At 40.5% G+C, this 19,661-nt stretch overlaps 2 protein-coding genes across 2 annotated transcripts in view; one reads left to right on the top strand and one right to left on the bottom strand.

Annotated features, from left to right (window-relative positions):
• LOC103581588 (putative DBH-like monooxygenase protein 2) overlaps positions 1 to 6,915 on the top strand; it is a 16,884-nt gene extending 9,969 nt beyond the window's left edge. The window contains exon 14 of the mRNA XM_008563384.1: positions 6,849 to 6,915. Coding sequence (XP_008561606.1) covers positions 6,849 to 6,915 — 67 coding nt within the window. The remainder of the gene's footprint in view (positions 1 to 6,848) is intronic.
• Positions 6,916 to 10,703: 3,788 nt separating this feature from the next.
• LOC103581587 (cell wall protein DAN4-like) lies at positions 10,704 to 18,947 on the bottom strand (the record flags this gene model as incomplete). The annotated part of the gene is made up of 3 exons (XM_008563383.1): positions 10,704 to 10,750; positions 16,394 to 16,511; positions 18,772 to 18,947. Coding segments are annotated over 3 exons (341 nt in total), but the record flags the coding sequence as incomplete, so codon positions are not given.
• Positions 18,948 to 19,661: the final 714 nt, after the last annotated feature.

Raw genomic sequence — 19,661 nt, 5'->3', positions numbered from 1 at the left:
GGACAGAAACTCCTCCCTGCGTTGACCCCCAAAAGCCCCCCCTCCCGTCTGTGCCCCTTCGCATGCCTCAGGCCACGACTCTGCAGTCCCGGGGATTGCACATATTCCATAAAGACTCTTCCTTTGGCGAGCTATGCAAGTCATCTTTTAAAGCTTTAGAACCACTGGTAGGACCACATACTTGCTGACAAAGTCTGGCTCCAAGGCTGGGTGTGAGGCAGCGGATCCCTCTCTGAGAAGTCTGGTGCCCCGGCTCCCCTAAGAGGATGCAGCGGGGAGGAGGGGCTTGAAAGCAGAGAAAGGGCCCAGTAAACCCTCCTCAGCCCATACCTGGCCCTGGAGGGGGCTCTGTTTCTCTTTTCTTCTGACATTTTTGCCCAGCCCTCTCCGTGGGGCAGAGGCAGCAAGCCACACGAGCGGTGGGGAGCAAAGGGTGATTTGTGGTAAAGGGAGAGGCTCGTTTGTAAGGGACAAAGCTCAAGACATCACATTAAATAGAACTTGACTTGCTTCCTGTTGCCATCCCTTTCCTCAGAGCCTTTGATCCAGGAGAGGTGTCTAGCCAGTCTCTTGGACTGCACAGTATAAGGCATCCAGAGGGCATGTGAGGACCTGGTTGCCCAAATGCAGGGTTTAATCTACAGCCCTTGCCTCCTCACCTGTGTCTCTACTGGCAGATGCTCTTTGTTTACCCCACCGAGTGTCACATTGTCAACACTTAGGCCACCAGGTGTCAAAAACCTAACTGGGCAGGCAGGCTGAATCAAGCTCTGCAAACAGGTCAAGTGCAAGGTAAAAAGAGGCAGTCTCAGCCCTGGAGCCCAGTGCATGTCAAGGAGATTCACAGGGATCAAGCAGTGACTAGGTGCCAATGGTGTGTCAAGTCAGGCTGCAGTTGGCAACCACAGTTTTCAGGAAAGGTCAGCGGTGGTAGCTGCTCTGGAAACTCTTGAGGGCACTTCTATATTTATTCTAAGTTTGAAAAGCTCAGCACCACCCTCTCCTTTGAGATTTAAAATCACGATACTGGTCTACGAATGGCCTTGCCCATAGTTCATGTCCTCTAGAAGGGACCCCTACTCTGGATGTCCCAAGGTGGTTAGAGGAATCGTAATGCCCTGGAGACCTAGCTATGGTGAATGGCCTTGCCCATAGTTCATGTCCTCTAGAAGGGAGCCCTACTCTGGATGTCCCAAGGTGGTTAGAGGAATCGTAATGCCCTGGAGACCTAGCTATGGTCTCAGCAAATTCCGTGTTACTGTTCGAGGTGCCAAGCTTCATCTAACATCATAGTCCTGCTTCCTGGCAGAGCAATGTGAGTCCCTCCGCAGGGACTGGTGAGGTGCATAGGGGATGTGGGAGGTAATGAGCCTATTACCTTTACTGTCATTCCCCCCGGAGAATTCTGTATGCTCCATTCTGAGATTCAGCAAAATTCTGAGAGTTCACACTCAGCTCCTGCAGTCTCGGTGCTGGACCTTCTCAATGACTGGAGTCGCTTCTGGGATCATTATGTGTGAGCAGAGGAGCTTCCTGACCTTAAATCAAAGAGGTGTTTCAAAGTGTATAATTTTGAAAAAACGAGGCTCACCTGAATCCCAAGGTTTCTGTGTTCACTGATGGTCTTCTCTGTCCTTACATTGAAGGGAAATGGAGATTTTCCTTTTAGATAATAATCCTAATGTGTCTGCAAATTATTTGAGGTAAACAAAGTACCTTCTACAGCATGAGGAAACACACAGATAAAAATGAGATCTAGATAGAGATTAAAACAACCAGAACAGACCACTTCTCCCTTTTGATTTGTCTGATTAATGAGTAGGTCTGAAATTTCTATTCCAAACTATATTACTTCAAATCTTCCCGGGCAAATTCTTTCACTCTCAATCTTTTAGGCAAAAAGGTTCAAGCCAGCAGGCAGCCACCTCCAGTTTCTGCAGCCAGAAACTTCCAATGGCTCTTCACCCAGATTGGAGCCCGAAGTGCTTCCCAGTGCTACTGCTCTCATCTTCCCCTTCAATTTCATGTTCTTATTTAGCCTTCTTTCTTTTATTTTTCTCTCCATCTCATCAAGCAAATATTTGCTGAGCACCATCTGTGTGCTCGACATTAGGTCAAGAACAAGCACTACTGCAATAAACAGGAGATGAGACAAGCACCCCTCTGCCCTTGTGCAGCGTTTGAAAGCCCCTCAGCAGCCGTTTCCTCCTGGGCTCACACTGTTCCCTTCAGAGCCTTTCCCAGTGCCACCTAATCACTTCCTCTCCTGACTACCTCTAGAAAAGAGCTTTATTTATATCAGCTTATAGAGAATGACATGTTTCAGTAGTTAAAAGGGAGGCATTTATATTATGCATATATTGGACAGAGGGCTCAGATGAATATTGCTGGGAAAATGTTCTAAAACATTCCCACAGATGTTGGGAGCCTGAATTAGCTGATCTCAAGACCCTTTCCAATTCATATGCTCTGTGCCTGTAGTTAGTTTCCTGACTGCCCAATGGTACACCACAAGAGCAAGGTGCTCAGAGGTGAGGTGGAAACGGACAACCCCAACTCTTCCAAGAACATCCTGTCACTGGACCTGTCATCCTTCACCCCTCAGGTCAGCTCGGAGTGACTCTGAGACTGTAACTCCTTCTCCACGCCACCTTCTGTACTCAAAACTCCATATTAAATGTGGAGGGTAAATAACAGATGTATTCCCTCTTATTACTTTTTCTGTAGTTCTATGAAGACAAGAAGAACCACAGGATAATGTTTGCAGTGACTCTGGTCTTTCCTGTGAAATAAGAATATTCTGATACAACTTCAGATTTATTTAGGAAGTTGCAAGAATTCTCATATACCCTTTCCCTAGATATTCACCTAGATCTATCCATTGTTTACATTTTGCCTCATTTCTCTCTCCCTCTCTCTTCTCTTTCTCCCCCTCCTCCTTCCTCTCTCTCTTCTTCATGAAACTGATAACTCAGTCTCTTGTCCCTGTTTGCTAGAGTTCTCATCAGTGTCCAAATCTCTGCTACTTCTTAGTCAACTGAGACTGAGCAGGAAAGCTCCCAATTCCACTAACCCAGGGGCTATCAATCTTGACTGCATATTGGAGTCACCGGGTGATGGGAGAGCACCTAGGCATTAGTAGGTTATTAAATTTTCCGGGTGTTTCCAATATGCATTCAAGATTGAGGACCACTGAACTAGAAGCNTATTAAATTTTCCGGGTGTTTCCAATATGCATTCAAGATTGAGGACCACTGAACTAGAAGCTGAAGTGTTCTTGACTAGTCTATTTCCTGGATGGACAGGACTCACATTATGGCTTCACACAGTTAAGCCACGGCACAGGCACTGACCAGTCCAAGAGGGTGTCAGTGTAGAAGAGTCCTGGAAGCCCCCCGAGTTCCTGTAGTTAGAATTCTAGCTGCTGGATTATGAGCAGACGTAGGGTTCTCAGAGAAAAGGCAAATTTAGAGGGCTCAGGGTAGTGGCTATTACCAAACATTACTCGATAAATAAAAAGCAAAGAAAGAAAAGCCTTTCCAATGCCAAGTAATAAATGAAGAAGAAATGTGGAGTTAGAAAATCACTGTTTAACAAACTTCGTAGTAATAATTGATTCATGCAGGAATCATCAATGGATGCCAGAACCAATAGGTAGGAAATCAAATAGCTATATAACCTGCAAGTATATCCTCGCAATGTATTTATGAATAATGAGGAGAAAAAAAATAGTAACTTTAGAAACCTGGCAGACACCATCTCAACCAAGTAACCTGACTTAATATCACCAGTAAGAGACAAACGGACACCATGTGGCTTCTGATTGGATACACTGAGGTGAGCACAGTATCACTTTTGAGTTATTTCTGCCAAAAATGTATAACCTCGATGAAATCATGAAGAAATATTAGAAAAACATCACATAGGAGGGATATTCTACACAAACAACTGGCTTGTAATCTTCAAAATGTCAAGATCAAGAAAGAAAAATGAAAGAAAATAAGAGACTGGACTAGTTACCAAGTAGAGGAGATTAAAATTCCAAAAAAAAAAAAAAAAAAGAAGAAAAGAAAAGAAAAGAAAAGAAATACAACGTGCTCCTGGGCTAATGCCTTTTTGTTGCTGTTGTTGTTTGTTTGTGTTTTCTATAAAGAACATTATTAGGAAATTTGATCGAGGTCAGTTCATTAGGTGGTAATATTGTATGCATGTTAATTTCCTGGTTTTGTTGGTTATATTGTGGTTATGAAAGCATATGTTCTTGTTTTTTCAGGAAATACATGCTAAGGTATATTGTGATGAGACAAACTGTCTACAAACTCTCAAATGTGTTTGTGAGAGAGAGAGGGAGAGGTGGGGAAAGGAAAAGGACAAGAGAGAGTGAGAATAGAGAATGGTAAAGTAAATACGAATATTCATAATTTATGGATAATAATTGGGAAATATGGGTGAAGAATATACTGCAATTCTTTATACTATTCTTGAAATTTTTTCCTAAGTTTGAGCTTATATAAAAATTTTAAAAAGGTTCATTCAAACAAAGAAACCAATACAGGATCTACACAAAGACAGTATGAGTAAATAGAGAAGATATGAAAAACAAAAACAAGACAGACAAGGTGTAATCTAGAACAAAAATCAATTTAGAAAAGTGTTTTTCCAAGAAAGAGTTTTTGACCAACTTTTACTTTAAGCAGGGAGCTTTCAGTTTCCAAGTTGTAGTATACCCCTAAACCCTTGGATTCATTTTAGCTGTCAGGCTAATAAGTAAGTAAGAACATGTATGTCTTAGGGCTGCAAAACATTAAATAGGATTGTACAGACAATTATTCAATAGCCACAAGATAGCAACAATTTAAACAATAGCCTATTTAAATTGTTTCGTTTGTTTGTTTGTTAGCTGCAGGTCATGAGAGGAATGTTTCAGAGAAATGTGGAGCTTTAATCTGGTTGATAAGTAGGAGAATATAGCCATCAAGTAAAATTAGGAAGACTATCAGAGAGATGGTTTAAGAGGGAAGATTAAAGCTTATGAGTAAACCTCAGAAGAGCCCAATTTTATCTCAGTACCAAGAAAAATGTTTTTAAAATTAATGTAGAGAAAGTTCAAAATTAAATTCTGACTAACTTGTAAAATGCCTCTGTAACTAAATGTGCGTATCTCCCAGGGCCCCCAGAACTCAGCCAAGCTAATAATTAACTGCCTGCAGGCATTTCTGCTTCTGTAATCTAGCTAGCCTGCCCCCCTTGCCTTTCTAATTTTGCCTGTTTGCCTAAATCAAGTGGGTGAGAAGAAACTAAAACCAACAGCTGTTTGTCTAAGATATAAGCTTATGGCCTATAAAAACCCTGTCAAACGCATGTTTAGGGTCCCAGGATTTCAGAACGAGAGTTCATCTGGGTCCCGTGTGTAATAAACCTTCTAACTCTCCAACCTCCCAAGTGTCTGGAGCCTTTCTTGCTGAGTCCATTCCACAACATTAATACTGCCTAGCAATTCATAGGACACATTTTAAGGAAGTATTTGATCAAATGCTAATGAGATGGGAAAGATACAGTATACAGAAAGCTGTTCTATGAGGTTGAGGTTTTTAACTACATAGTCCCTAAAAGTCTGTTCCTACTCTGGTGTACTATTATCTAGGCATATATTGGGAATAAATTTGTGTTACCGCCATATTATCAATTTATCTCTAATTAATTGTCTATTTAAGTAGTCCAATAAAAGACTAAATTTTTTCTCAAGCTGAAATTAGAAATATATATTTTCATAAAAGTCACAGGAATTGTTAAATCATCAATTATTATTTGCCAGGAGAAAAAATATAATCTCCAATCTAGTATGAAATTAAACTATCTTCCATTGCTCTTGTAATTATCATATGGTAGGACTTCTAGCTTGGGTGAATGCAATTTCCTGGAGATCTTTTAGCATCTCTTGCTCAAATGAGTCAGCCCTGTCTGGGCTGAGATCAACTTTTCTGAGGTTTTCCATTGCCAGTGACATCTAGGAAACCCCTTCAGCCATGGGACTTGGGGTTTGCTCTCCCACTACAGGTCCAATCCCATCTTGCCACACAACCCCATTCACTAAGTCACCATCTGTCACAGTACAGTCTTCAGCATAACACACTGTCCACAGACTGCTCTGCACAGCTCCAGCCTGAGCCCCTCTTGCACTGTTCTCTCAAATATGAAACCTTTCCACGAAGACCTTCAGACCAACAAACTCTCAAGAATGACTCTGAAAGTTCCTACCACCTCCTTGCACTAACTGGGGATGGGTTAATTCCCTCCCTGCTCCCCTTTCGAACTGTCTTCCTTTCTCTCTCAAACCCCAGCCCCTTTGAAAAGCTGGTACTAAGAACTTTATTACCCTTCATGGCTGCTTGTTACCATCATCTGACAGCCTCTCCAAGTCACCCCCCACCCCATCACTAATAACTACAAGCAGCTGTTTATGACCCACCACTCCTCTGGTGTCTTTCTTGGAGATATTAACATTCACCGAGTGGATCTGCCCAGCACACTGGCTTCCCAGTTTCTTAACCTCACACTGTTACTGCCTTTACTTCTCTCATTTCCCAAACCAGGGTCCATGTACCAGAGCTACGAGCACTTCCTTACACCCTTACCTTTCTTAACCCTCTCTCTGTCTGCCATATTTGCATAGCAATATCTCAGTACTGGTCAAATTTTCTACCTGCTTTCTTTTCCCAGCTGCACCCACGTAGCTGACCGTTGCAGAACAAACTGCACTCATATGCGCTTAGGTCAAACTGGCTTACAACACAGACATCAGTCCTAGGGTAAGAAGCTCCTTGTTCTTTAGTGTGTTTGCTCTCCAGGGTGGCGATTTCATCTTCTTCCTCAAGCTCCCAACAACTCCTCCCTATACCCCTGATTCACAGCTGATGGCCTCATCTTATACTTCATAGAAACAATAGATCATTAAACAATGTGATGTGCCTCATCATACCCCCACCAATTTCACTAACCTACCAGCAATTGGAGTCACATGTTTTTCTCTCTCTCCTACTGCAATGGGAAGAATTCTTCTGCTTCAAAGGCAAGCTTCCCCAATTTGACCTGGATCCCATCTCCTCTTTAACAATGATTTTGCTTCTATAAAATACCCAATCTTTCAGTAGATTTGACACAGTCGGCCCCTTCCCCTTTCTTGAAACACTTTGCTTCTCGCCTCCCGGTACACCACAGTCACCCAGCACTCACACCAGTTTTCTTCCTACCTCACTGCAAGCTTCTCAATATCTGTCTTCTTTTATGGTCTCTCTTCCTCTCCTAGATCTCTAAATGTTGGAGTGTTCCAGGGCTCTAGCTCTAGTCTCACTCTCTGTGCGTGTGTGTGTGTGTGTGTGTGTGTGTGTGTAGTTTCATGTATATTCTCTCCCAAATTAATATAATCTAGTCCAACGGTTCAAATACTAAATCCCAAATTTAACTTCAACCAGAATTCCCCTGCCCTGAGCTATATGTCATACATCAAGTTATCTAATATCTACTCCTAGGTGTCTAAATATCATATCAAATTTAAAACAGCCATAAGTAAACTCTTTATCTCCACCCCCAAGTTCACCATCACCCAAGTTGTACCCTATTAAGAACTGCAAAGGGTCTGAGATTTTACCCTACTTCCCAGTAACAAGTTAGCCTGCCACAGTTTCATAAATGCCAGCAAAAGACCTGGGGCCCCTGAGTCAGAGACAAAGGACTCATGACTCAAGGCACAGCAGGCAGCATGAGCTTCTTGTGCATATCAGTTCCCTTTGCCCTCAAGTCCCATGGGGGGTGAGACAGACATGGCCCAAGTGGATGTGGGTTTGTGTCACAGCAGAGGAACACTGAGTTTAGAAACCCCAACCTTTTAAAAGGGCTTCTAGCAATCTGCCCAGTCCTTGCTCTGGAGAAAGACATTATCTTTATTATTCTTGGTCAGGAAACAAAGCCCCCTCTTAAACCAGATAGTGACACTTTATCTTTCAGGCTTGAAAAGATAGTCATAAATAAAGCTGGCACAGCCTCTTGCTCAAAAGATGTACAGAAACATGAGAGATACACGGAGAATTATCTCCCAACATCTAAATAAATGGCACTACCATCCCTTCAGGTCCTCACGGTCTGTATGTGGGATCCGAACCCTCGGCGGGAGCGCCGCCGCGCTTCCCAAACAGTGCACTAGCGCAGTGTGCCACCGGGCCGGCCAGAAATCCCAAGCTTTTAAAAGGGCTTCTAGCAATCCACCCAGTCCTTGCCCTGGAGAAAGACATTATCTTTATTATTCTTGGTCAGGAAACAAAGCCCCCTCCTAAACCAGATAGTGCATTTCCCTGATGACTAGTGAGGTTGAGCATTTTTTATGGACCTGTTGGCCATTTGTATGTCTCCCTTTGAAAAATGTCTGTTCAGCTCCTCTGCCCATTTTTAATTGTTTTTTTTGTTTGTTTTGTTTTGTTTTTTTACTGTGAAGTTGTTTGAGTTTCTTATATATTCTGGTTATTAATCCCTTGTTAGATGTGTGGTTTGTCAATATTTTCTTCCATTCAGTAGGTCATCTTTTCACTCTGTTGATTGTTTCTTTTGCTGTGCAGAAGTTTTTTAGTTTGATATAATCCCATTTGTTTATTTTTTCTTTTGTTGCTAGTGCTTTTGGAGTCTTATTCATAAAGTCTTTGCCCAGTTTTACATCTTGAAGTGTTTCCCCTATGTTTTCTTCTAGGAGCTTTATAGTTTCATTCCTTATACTTATGTCTTTAGCCCATTTTGAGTTGATTTTGCTATATGGCGAGAGGTATAGGTCTAGATTCATTCTTCTCCACATGGATATCCAGTTTTTCTAGCACGATTTTCTGAAGAGACAGTCTTTTCACCAATGTATGTTCTTGGCACCTTTGTCAAAGATTAGTTCGCTGTAAGTACTGGGTTGATTTCTGGGTTCTTTGTTCTGTTCCATTGGTCCCTGTGTCTGTTTTTATGCTAGTGCCATGCTGTTTTGTTTACTATAGTTTTGTAGTATAATTTGAGGTCAATAAATATGAACCTCCCTCTTCAAAAACTGCCTGAGCATTACTAACAAGTAAAAGAAAATACAAAATGAATAATAAATATATTGATGCACTTGTATTTGTAGAGGTTATTAAATTAAAGGCAGGAGAAAATAGCATATGAGGGCCATAATCCCCATTAGGCCTTGCTCTCACATGGAGGCACATGACATAACCACTCTACGTACACCTTCTATTTACTGCACATGCAGTTTCTCCTGGGCTCTGCCTCTAGGGTGGGGTGGGCATCTGGAGTCCACTCACTGTTGCTTCTGGCTGACTCCATAGTTCAACCCAGCTACTCCAAGCCCAGGGAAAAAAGGGTAAGGAAAAAAGGCACCAGGGAAAGGGGTGTCTTTAATCAGTTCCAGGCAAAGTCCTTAACACATTGGCAACCTCTACAAATCTTATCTATTAATTGTTAGTTTATTGTTATTATTATTATTATTCAAAAGGGACTAATTTGGGGGAAAGGACCCAGAGGCATCTTTTTGACATGTTAACTGTAGCGAAAAAAGTAGTCAGCTTTTTTTTTTTCAGCTTTATAGAGGTGTAATTGACAAAAATTGTATGTGTTCAAAGTGTATGATATGATGTTTTGGTATACAGGAAACAGTATCAAATTATGGGTTCCTGCTATTCTAGGTATTTTCCAAGGAGTTCTCTTAATTCTTCCAACTTACCAATGAAGGAACGAAGGCTCGGAGAAATCAAGAAAGTTGCTCTGGTCACATAAGTAGATAGGAGTAAAATCAAGATTCCAATCCAGGCTTCCTCTTGTTCTAAAGTAGATGAAGTTTTGTTTGTTTATTTCATTTTATTTTTCCCATTCCACTATGTCAAAGATTGACTTTCCTCAGGTACTGGTACGCTTAAATAGACAGGTTATAGGAATTGGAATCAGAAGGCCAGGCTCCACCACATTTTTAAACACTCTTTTGCCTTGAGGAAGTCTCTCAACCTTCCTGTGTCTTCTTTCCCGCTCTGAAATAGGAGTGTAAAAATTCCTTCTTTCCCTACCTCACAGCAGGAGTGGAACAAAATTAACATTTATGATAATCCCTTTGCAAAGTACAGTTATGATGCGAATATAAGGGGCTGTAAGGTAGCAATATCCATACATCATACAGACCCTTTTAGTTCTTATCTTGAGCCAAACCTTTTTTAATGACATAATAAAGAATTGCCAAAGCCACCTTCTCTATAGCCATCAGACATTGGCTGAGGCTGAGGAAACCTCTAACTTCCTGTGGGGCCCAGATCTAACATTTTTGCCCCAATTGATTCTTAGTTTTTCTCTGAAATGAGTAATATAAAGTATTATAACGTTAAGTGCAAGTGTTCACCCTCCAGCATTCTAACAGGGTCAGAGCAAGGTGAAGTGAGGTAATGCTAGGTCTTTTCAGCATTCTCTGGCTTTTTATTTTTTTCTGAGTCTTCATCCCTTCTGCTCCTTTCATGCTGAATTGAAATCTTTTTTTTACCCAATATCTCAACAGACCCCATCACGTCCTAGTCATTGGACATTTTCAAGAGTTGGCATAGTCTAAATCAGTGCTGTATTCTCACATCCACAAGGAGTTTTCTCCTGCCCTCAGTGGCCTCCCCCAGCAGTGTGGAAGGGGAGTGTGGTCTGTGCTTTCATTCTTCTGCCTTCTTCTCCTCTTTCTTGGCCATTTCCAGGTCTCCTTCATGGCCAGATGGGAATTAGAGGAAAAGGCCAAGGTGTCTCATGTGAGTGATGCTATGGCAAGGCCTCCATTGGTACCCTCGGTGTGACAGGCCCCCAGTTCTGGTTTTTTCTCATGGGCACATTAGTGAAGTTTTCAGAAGTCCTTTGTGCAGCATCTAACATGGGATGAGATGCAGTCTGCATGACCTATTTTGATCTCTTCCTCCTGCAAACTTGGTTTCTACTTTTGGTGGTCCATCCCACAACTTCTTGTCACTAGGGTCGCCTTGTCCCTTGGACAGGCATCTTCACAACAGCTTCAGCCCAGCCACTTTCCACCACTTGTCGGGGCCAAGAGTTTCTGCAGTTCAGCAAGTGTCTAGTTGGGAGGGAGATGCCGGTCCCTGCTTCTATACACACTCTCGATCTCCATGAACATTTCCTCTGCAGTACCCTTCATGCAGAGCACGCCTCTGCTCCCCCATGGGGAATGGGATATGAAATACAAAGCATTCCCTAGATCTATAAGTTTTTCTGCTTGAATAAATACTCTTCCAACTGCCATTTGCATATCCAATTTTATATATGCTGAAGTTTGGTGAAGGAAATTGGTAGGTCTTAAATCTTTTCTCCCCTCACAATGTCCCTGCTATAGAGAGTGGCCTATTTTGTATCTCCTAATCACACTATGTGAAGTCCCTCTTTGTCCAACCCATGACCCATCTGAAATGCTTTCTCTGACTCTTTTTCATGCTACAGGTCATATCCAGATTCCTATACTCTTCAAAGCATTTCTAGGTACCTCTAGTCTCAAGCAAGTTTCTGGTTAATTCAAAACATCATCATCTGTAACTCTAATTAGAAAACTAATCATATACTATTTGTAATAACTCTTACATAGTGGCCATGAATAGTGTTTGCATAGTGATGCTTAGAATACTACAAAATGAAATTGGAATTAACAACTAGAAATGCCAGGTGTAATACTAATGATGCCCAGTGGTAGTGGTGTGAGTAGAAATGTCTATTATCAAAAGTATAGCAAAGTAAATGTATTTATATTTAGAACATGAGTTGTATTCTTTAGCACAGAATTAAATCATATGTAAGTGGTCCAGTGGGGTCCAAATAATTATGGGGTATGGGGGTTTCCCTAGACCTTATAAGCCAAGGTCCATGCATAAATTCTGCCAGTGTTGCCAGTGGTAATATTCACCCTTGAATTTTCTGAACCTGGTTGCAGGACCACTCCTTGTGCATTGACTCTCAACTTTTAATTTTCAAGTTTCTTCAAACATCTGACCTCAGTCCAGATTTTTGTTTGTTTGTATTGTTTTGTTTTTAAGAGTACTTTTTACCTTTACAAAATTCCATAATTTCAAGCATGGTCCATTTATATGCACAAAGGGGTTGGATTTATGTAACTTCAGAACTATGTTTGTTGGAGCAAATTTACCCTTAGTGTTTCAAACCTCAGGTGTATCAAGTGAAGCCTTTGGCCAACAAATCAGCCTTGGCATCATGGGCTAGAAGCAGGATCCCATGGTATTTTAGGACACAGAGCATTTTGTCCTATATCAGAGTTTGTTGTGCCAACACAACAAATGCACTGGGTCTCCCACATCATCCAGACTATAGTACAGCTGTGGTGGCAGGTCAGAGAAATGGGCAGATGTGTTCGTAGACGGTGGTTTATACTCACATGAAGTAAATCACAGATGCAGGAGTTCCTACGTGCTGCAGATGTTTGTAATATACTTGACCGGGACCTAAGAGTGGAAATGGGATATTGTTGCCCTAGCAACATGGTTCTCAAGTTCTTTAGTGTCAGGACCCTTTTACATTCAAAATCAGTGAGGACACCAGACTTTGTATATATCTGCTAATATTTATTGCATTCGAAATTACAACTGAATCATTTGTAATATTCGTTTATTCATTAAAAATAACAACATATCTACTACATGTTATCATAAATAATGTATTTTTATGAAAAATAACCATATTTTTCAAAGCAAAAAAGAAAAGTGAGAAGAATGGCATTATTTTACATTCTTTAAATATGTTCAACGTCTGGCTTAATAGGAGACAGCTAGATTCTTATTTCCATTTCTATATTCATCCACGAGTACTGTGAAACCACACTACATAGAGTCTCTGAAAAATGCCGCTGTGTACTAATGAGAAAATGAGAGTGAAAAAGGCAAATAACAACTTAGAATTATTATGAAAATAGACTTGACTTGTGTATACCAGAAAGAGTCCCGGGGCCCCCCATAGGTCCCTGAACTACACTTTGAGAATACCAGCCTAGGGTTAAACTTTCAATAGCACCCAACTAGCTAGATTTGATTATGACCATGAATCTATTGACAATGGTTTGGGTGATTTAAGAAAGTAATAGGTCAAGCATAAATGGTGAATTTGGATATGAAAGACCAAAAACATACTGAAAACCTTAACGCACTGAAGGAGAGTCTGGACAGTAAAATAATAGTTAAAAAGCTGGTAGATAAAAACGTTATGAACTCTAATGTCAGGGCAAAGACTGTCTCCCCTGTGCCATATCTTAACATTCTTATCTCTGTCTCAATGATTCCTGGTTTATAGGAGAGTCAGAGCCAGTCATTGGTGGTAACAGCAGTGGCCTAAGACTATTTCATAATTAAGATTAATTCTTGTTTTCTGGAAATACTTTAGTGTCTATAAATAGAAGTACTTATCAAATCTTTGGTAAGAGTATTGGTAGTACCTATGGCAGCAATGGTTGCAATGTTTGGGAACTTATGTTTTTCACATCTGTAATCATATTTTTTTATTTTTATGATAATAAAAGTAACATGTAATATTTCTAATTTAACTACTTCAGTGCCTAAAGTCAAGGTATATACAAAATCTACGATTTTGTATTTTCCATTTCTGTAGCTACAGTTAGGATCTCATCAGAAGCAATAATACTTCTAATCTGTGTAATACCAAATTACTGCATTGGTAGCCATGGTGTTTGGAAAAGTCCATAGAAAAATAAAGTATGATTTTAGCATTGCTAATTAAATAATCAAGTGATATTAATAACTGCTGTTGTAGAGGTTATTTGAGTGCCAGGAGTATCAACAGTGCTCTCAGTTATGGTATTATATCCTATAATCCAGGAAATAAGTTGGGCTATTTCAGTAACTACACCTAAAGCAATAGTATTTACAGAGCCCTAACATGGCGTTATCTGAGATACCAAAATTACCTGTGAAGTCTGTAGCAAGAATATATAAAATATGCATAGTTTAATTGATGAGGCTAAATGAATAATAACTATAATAAAAAAGAGTAGTACAACATATTGTGGCTACAAAATAGGTATCCACAGCTTCTTTGATGAAACTTACAAAGTCTGTAATGGATGCATCCATAAACATAATCTGCAATATCTACAGGCTTGGAGTAGCCATATCTGTTAAGTCTAGAGTGTTAATATGTGTGAAAACTTAGGTAGCATAAGATTGTGTATCCTGTGAACTGATTTCTGTATCTGCAATAGTTGTTTTAAAGAGTTATCTGTAGAAATTATCCTGCCTTGAGCAGCAATCATTGAACTAGAGTAGCATTTATGGCATTTTTCAATATAAGTAGATGCAGTAGCAGAAGAATCCATTATTGTTCTATCAGGAGTGGTAGTATTTAAAGCATGTGTGGTAAAATTTGTAATGTCTGTGGTAGCACTAGTTGCAGTAATAGGGAAATAACTGGCCATAGAATTTGTTGTTGTAAGATGTTGAGTTTCTGTATCTAGAACAGCAGTTGTTATTGCGTCTGAGGCTGTTGTGATATTTGGGATAGAAATGTCTGTAGAGTTACTTGTAATGCTGCTGGAGTTATCTGCGTCAGTAATATTTACTGCATGCCCTATAATGTTTATAGTATCGGTGGTTGGAATAGCTGTGGTTCTTGGAATATAAGTGTTTGTAAGGATTGCATCAGAAGAAGTAATTGAATTTGCAGTTTCTGTGTTGAAAATATGGGTAGCTATGGTGGTAGTATATGCTGTAATGGCATTTCCAGTAGCTTTAGTAGTAGATATAAAGTTTGTAGTGTTTACTTGTGAGGAAGTAGCAAAGTCTTGAGTACTAGTAATTATTGTGTATGGAGTAGTAGAAAACATATCCACAATAGGAATAGCTGTGGTGCTAACAGTAATTGGGCTGTCTTTAGTAGGCGTACCTGTTATATCTGTAACACCTGGTATTATACTGGTAACATTTTCACTGGTGATGTTTGGTGTAGCAGTATTTCCAGTGCCTGCGGAAGTGGAATTTAAAGCATGAGTAGGGGTATCTGGAGGATAAGTACTGGTGATGCTTCTGGTAAGTGCAGTTGGAGATGCCTTATCCATGGTGGTAGCACCAGGGATGCCTATAGCAGGTAGAGGTGAAATGACCTGAGTGAGTTTCCACAGAAGTAGCATTTGTAATCATAGCAGTTGTGGTGACTTCTGCAGTTGTATTTGTGTTTCCTGTAGTGGTAATATTTATAATATTTGTAGTCACTGACTCCATAGCAGTGGCTGTAGTGCTTGCAGCAGTAGTGTCAATGGTGCCTGGATTAGGAAAATTTGTGGAAATTAATATTGTGTGGCTTGTGGTTAGTGTTGTAGTAGTAGCGGAATGAGGAGTAGTGAACTATACGATGTCTGTGGTGACAGTTTTAACATCTGCAGGGGTAGTAAAATTAGTAATTAAATCAGTAGTGAGTGTATCATTTGTCGGAAACATGCTCAAAATAGGCGTAGTAGAGTTAGGAGTAGAAGCAAGAGCAGAGGTAGAAGTGGTGGGAGATGTTTCATAATAAGTAGTCAAGACAGGAATAGTATTACTTGTACCAATAGCATCAGTACTTGGACAAGAAGGAGTAGTCATGATAGGAACAATATTACCAGTGCTGGTAACACTCATGATTGTAGAAAAAGGATTAGTCATAACAGAAAGAGTATTAGTAGTGCTAGCAGTAAGAGTATTTGTAGGAGAAGAAGTAGTCAGTAGAGAAATAGTATTGGTAGTGCTGTCACCACTAGGCATTGTACGGGAAAGATCTGAAGTAGAAGCATCATTACTAGTGCTGGGAGTATCAGCACCTATAGGAGAAGTAGTTACCATAACAACTATAGTGTTCCTAGCATTAGTACTTTCAGAGAAAGAAGTAGTCATATTAGGAAAACTATTGCTAGCAGTATCAGCATGAGTACTTGTAAGAGAAGGAGTAGCTGTAATTTGAACACTAGTATTAAGACTAGCATCATCAGTACTTGTATGGGATAAAGTGGTTAAAATAGAAACCTTAGTACTAGTGCTGTCATTTGTAGTATGTGTAGGGCAAGGAGTAGTTATATTAGGAATAGTAGCACTTGTGCTAACATCTGTAGTACTTTCTAGGGAAGGAGTAGTGCTAATAATCACAGTGGTACTAGCATCAGCAGTACTTTCCAGGAAAGGGAGAGTTGTAACAGGAACCATAGCAATAATGCTAGCAGTGATAGTACTTGCAGGAGAAGGCATAGCTGTACTAGGAACTGTAGTACTAGTGTTAGCATCAGCACTACTTGTAGAAGGTGCTGGTGTGATAGGAAGAGTAGCATTAGTAGTATTTACAGGGAAAGGCACAGCTGTACTAGAAACAGTAGTACTAGTGTTAGCATCAGCAGTACTTGTAAGAGAAGGTGGTGTTGTAATAGGAAGAGTAGCATTAGTTGTTGCTTTGACGCCCACAGACTTGTCACCCTTTTTCCCCTGGGTGACAGAGCTGCCAAAGATTACTCAAAGCCCATCTCTTCTGAGCAGTGAGAAGCCCTGAAAAGGGGTTAATCTCCTGGAACCCTCAAGATAGAGGCACTCCTTCCATTTGGGAAATTAACCACAAATCGGGGTTCTCTTCCTGCATTTATTCTCCAGACCAGGAAGTTCCAGGAAGAGAACATAGGTGGGGGGTTTTCTAAGTATAGTTTAACAAGTTTAACAATAGAAGCTGTAACATTCAGTAAGATGACATTCTATAGTGCAATTAAGTCAATCCACCAACAAAAGCTTGATTTTAGCAAACATTCTCTTCTTACAGTAATTTCCTAGTATCTTTACATATCAATCAGCAACATGTCTGTCTTTGAGCCAGCAACCTTGCTGTGTTACAATTTTTTACCTTACAAAAGAGACTGGGAAAATTTTCCCTGCCCTTTGCAAGATCAATATTTGAAACTTCAAGGCTTTGGAAAACCAGGCCGTGTGAAGTACATTTGCTTTATGCATACTTCACATTAGTAGTATTTACAGGGAAAGGCATAGTTGTACTAGAAACAGTAGTACTAGTGTTAGCATCAGCAGTACTAGTAAGAGAAGGTGGTATTGTGATAAGAAGAGTAGCATTAGTAGTATTTACAGGAAAAGGCATAGCTGTACTAGGAACTGTAGTGCTATTTTTAGCATCAGCAGTACTTGTAGAAGGTGCTGGTGTGATAGGAAGAGTAGCATTAGTAGTATTTACAGGGAAAGGCATAGTTGTACTAGGAACTGTAGTACTAGTGTTAGCATCAGCAGTACTCATAAGAGAAGGTGCTGGTGTTACAGGAAGAGTCACATTAGTAGCGTTTACAGGGAAAGGCATAGTTGTACTAGGAACAGTAGTACTATTGTTAGCATCAGCAGTACTCATAAGAGAAGGTGCTGGTGTTACAGGAAGAGTCACATTAGTAGCGTTTACAGGGAAAGGCATAGTTGTACTAGGAACAGTAGTACTATTGTTAGCATCAGCAGTACTCATAAGAGAAGGTGCTGGTGTTACAGGAAGAGTCACATTAGTAGCGTTTACAGGGAAAGGCATAGTTGTACTAGGAACAGTAGTACTATTGTTAGCATCAGCAGTACTCATAAGAGAAGGTGCTGGTGTTACAGGAAGAGTCACATTAGTAGCGTTTACAGGGAAAGGCATAGTTGTACTAGGAACAGTAGTACTATTGTTAGCATCAGCAGTACTCATAAGAGAAGGTGCTGGTGTTACAGGAAGAGTCACATTAGTAGCGTTTACAGGGAAAGGCATAGTTGTACTAGGAACAGTAGTACTATTGTTAGCATCAGCAGTACTCATAAGAGAAGGTGCTGGTGTTACAGGAAGAGTCACATTAGTAGCGTTTACAGGGAAAGGCATAGTTGTACTAGGAACAGTAGTACTATTGTTAGCATCAGCAGTACTCATAAGAGAAGGTGCTGGTGTTACAGGAAGAGTCACATTAGTAGCGTTTACAGGGAAAGGCATAGTTGTACTAGGAACAGTAGTACTATTGTTAGCATCAGCAGTACTCATAAGAGAAGGTGCTGGTGTTACAGGAAGAGTCACATTAGTAGCGTTTACAGGGAAAGGCATAGTTGTACTAGGAACAGTAGTACTATTGTTAGCATCAGCAGTACTCATAAGAGAAGGTGCTGGTGTTACAGGAAGAGTCACATTAGTAGCGTTTACAGGGAAAGGCATAGTTGTACTAGGAACAGTAGTACTATTGTTAGCATCAGCAGTACTCATAAGAGAAGGTGCTGGTGTTACAGGAAGAGTCACATTAGTAGCGTTTACAGGGAAAGGCATAGTTGTACTAGGAACAGTAGTACTATTGTTAGCATCAGCAGTACTCATAAGAGAAGGTGCTGGTGTTACAGGAAGAGTCACATTAGTAGCGTTTACAGGGAAAGGCATAGTTGTACTAGGAACAGTAGTACTATTGTTAGCATCAGCAGTACTCATAAGAGAAGGTGCTGGTGTTACAGGAAGAGTCACATTAGTAGCGTTTACAGGGAAAGGCATAGTTGTACTAGGAACAGTAGTACTATTGTTAGCATCAGCAGTACTCATAAGAGAAGGTGCTGGTGTTACAGGAAGAGTCACATTAGTAGCGTTTACAGGGAAAGGCATAGTTGTACTAGGAACAGTAGTACTATTGTTAGCATCAGCAGTACTCATAAGAGAAGGTGCTGGTGTTACAGGAAGAGTCACATTAGTAGCGTTTACAGGGAAAGGCATAGTTGTACTAGGAACAGTAATGCTATTTTTAGCATCAGCAGTATTTGTAGAAGGTGGTGTTGTGATAGGAAGAGTAGCATTAGTAGCGTTTACAGGGAAAGGCATAGTTGTACTAGGAACTGTAGTACTAGTGTTAGCATCAGCAGTACTCATAAGAGAAGGTGCTGGTGTGACAGGAAGAGTAGCATTAGTAGCGTTTGCAGGGAAAGGCATAGTTGTACTAGGAACTGTAGTACTAGTGTTAGCATCAGCCGTACCTGCAAGAGAAGGTGGTGTTGTGATAGGAAGAGTAGCATTAGTAGCGTTTACAGGGAAAGGCATAGTTGTACTAGGAACTGTAGTACTAGTGTTAGCATCTGCAGTACTCGTAAGAGAAGGTGCTGGTGTGATAGGAAGAGTCACATTAGTAGTGTTTACAGGGAAAGGTACAGCTGTACTAGAAAGGGTAGTACTATTTGTAATGTCAGTAGAACTTGTTGGGGCAGGAGCAGTTGTGATGGGAAGACTAGCACTACTGATAGCAATAGTACTTGCACTGGCAGAACTAGTGACAGTCTCAGTACTGGTTTCCTGAGTAGTAGATGGAGAAGGATGGTAACTTGTTGGGAAGGTACTGGTCACAGTTGGAGTAGAAACTACAGGACCACCATGAACCCAGAAAACTTGACTTAACTTTTCCAGACTGATAATCTTGTCAGTCAGTTGAATAGTTAGTGTCTGTCAGAAAAGAAGAGGTAAAGTTGGTGTTTTAGAATTTTTTAAACATCTTATTTGCCTCACTTCAACTTACAGTTTAACAGAAAACCATGCATTTGTTTTTTTTCTAATAGATTAATAGGCTATATTCCTTTTTAGGTCACTTTGATTCCAGTTAGGTA

This window comes from Galeopterus variegatus, unplaced genomic scaffold, assembly GCF_000696425.1.
Source record: "Galeopterus variegatus unplaced genomic scaffold, G_variegatus-3.0.2 Scaffold13406, whole genome shotgun sequence".
NCBI classification, from domain to species: Eukaryota; Metazoa; Chordata; class Mammalia; order Dermoptera; family Cynocephalidae; genus Galeopterus; species Galeopterus variegatus.
The sequence above is the reverse complement of the archived record's forward strand: the minus strand, read 5'-3'. Positions and strand labels throughout refer to the sequence as shown.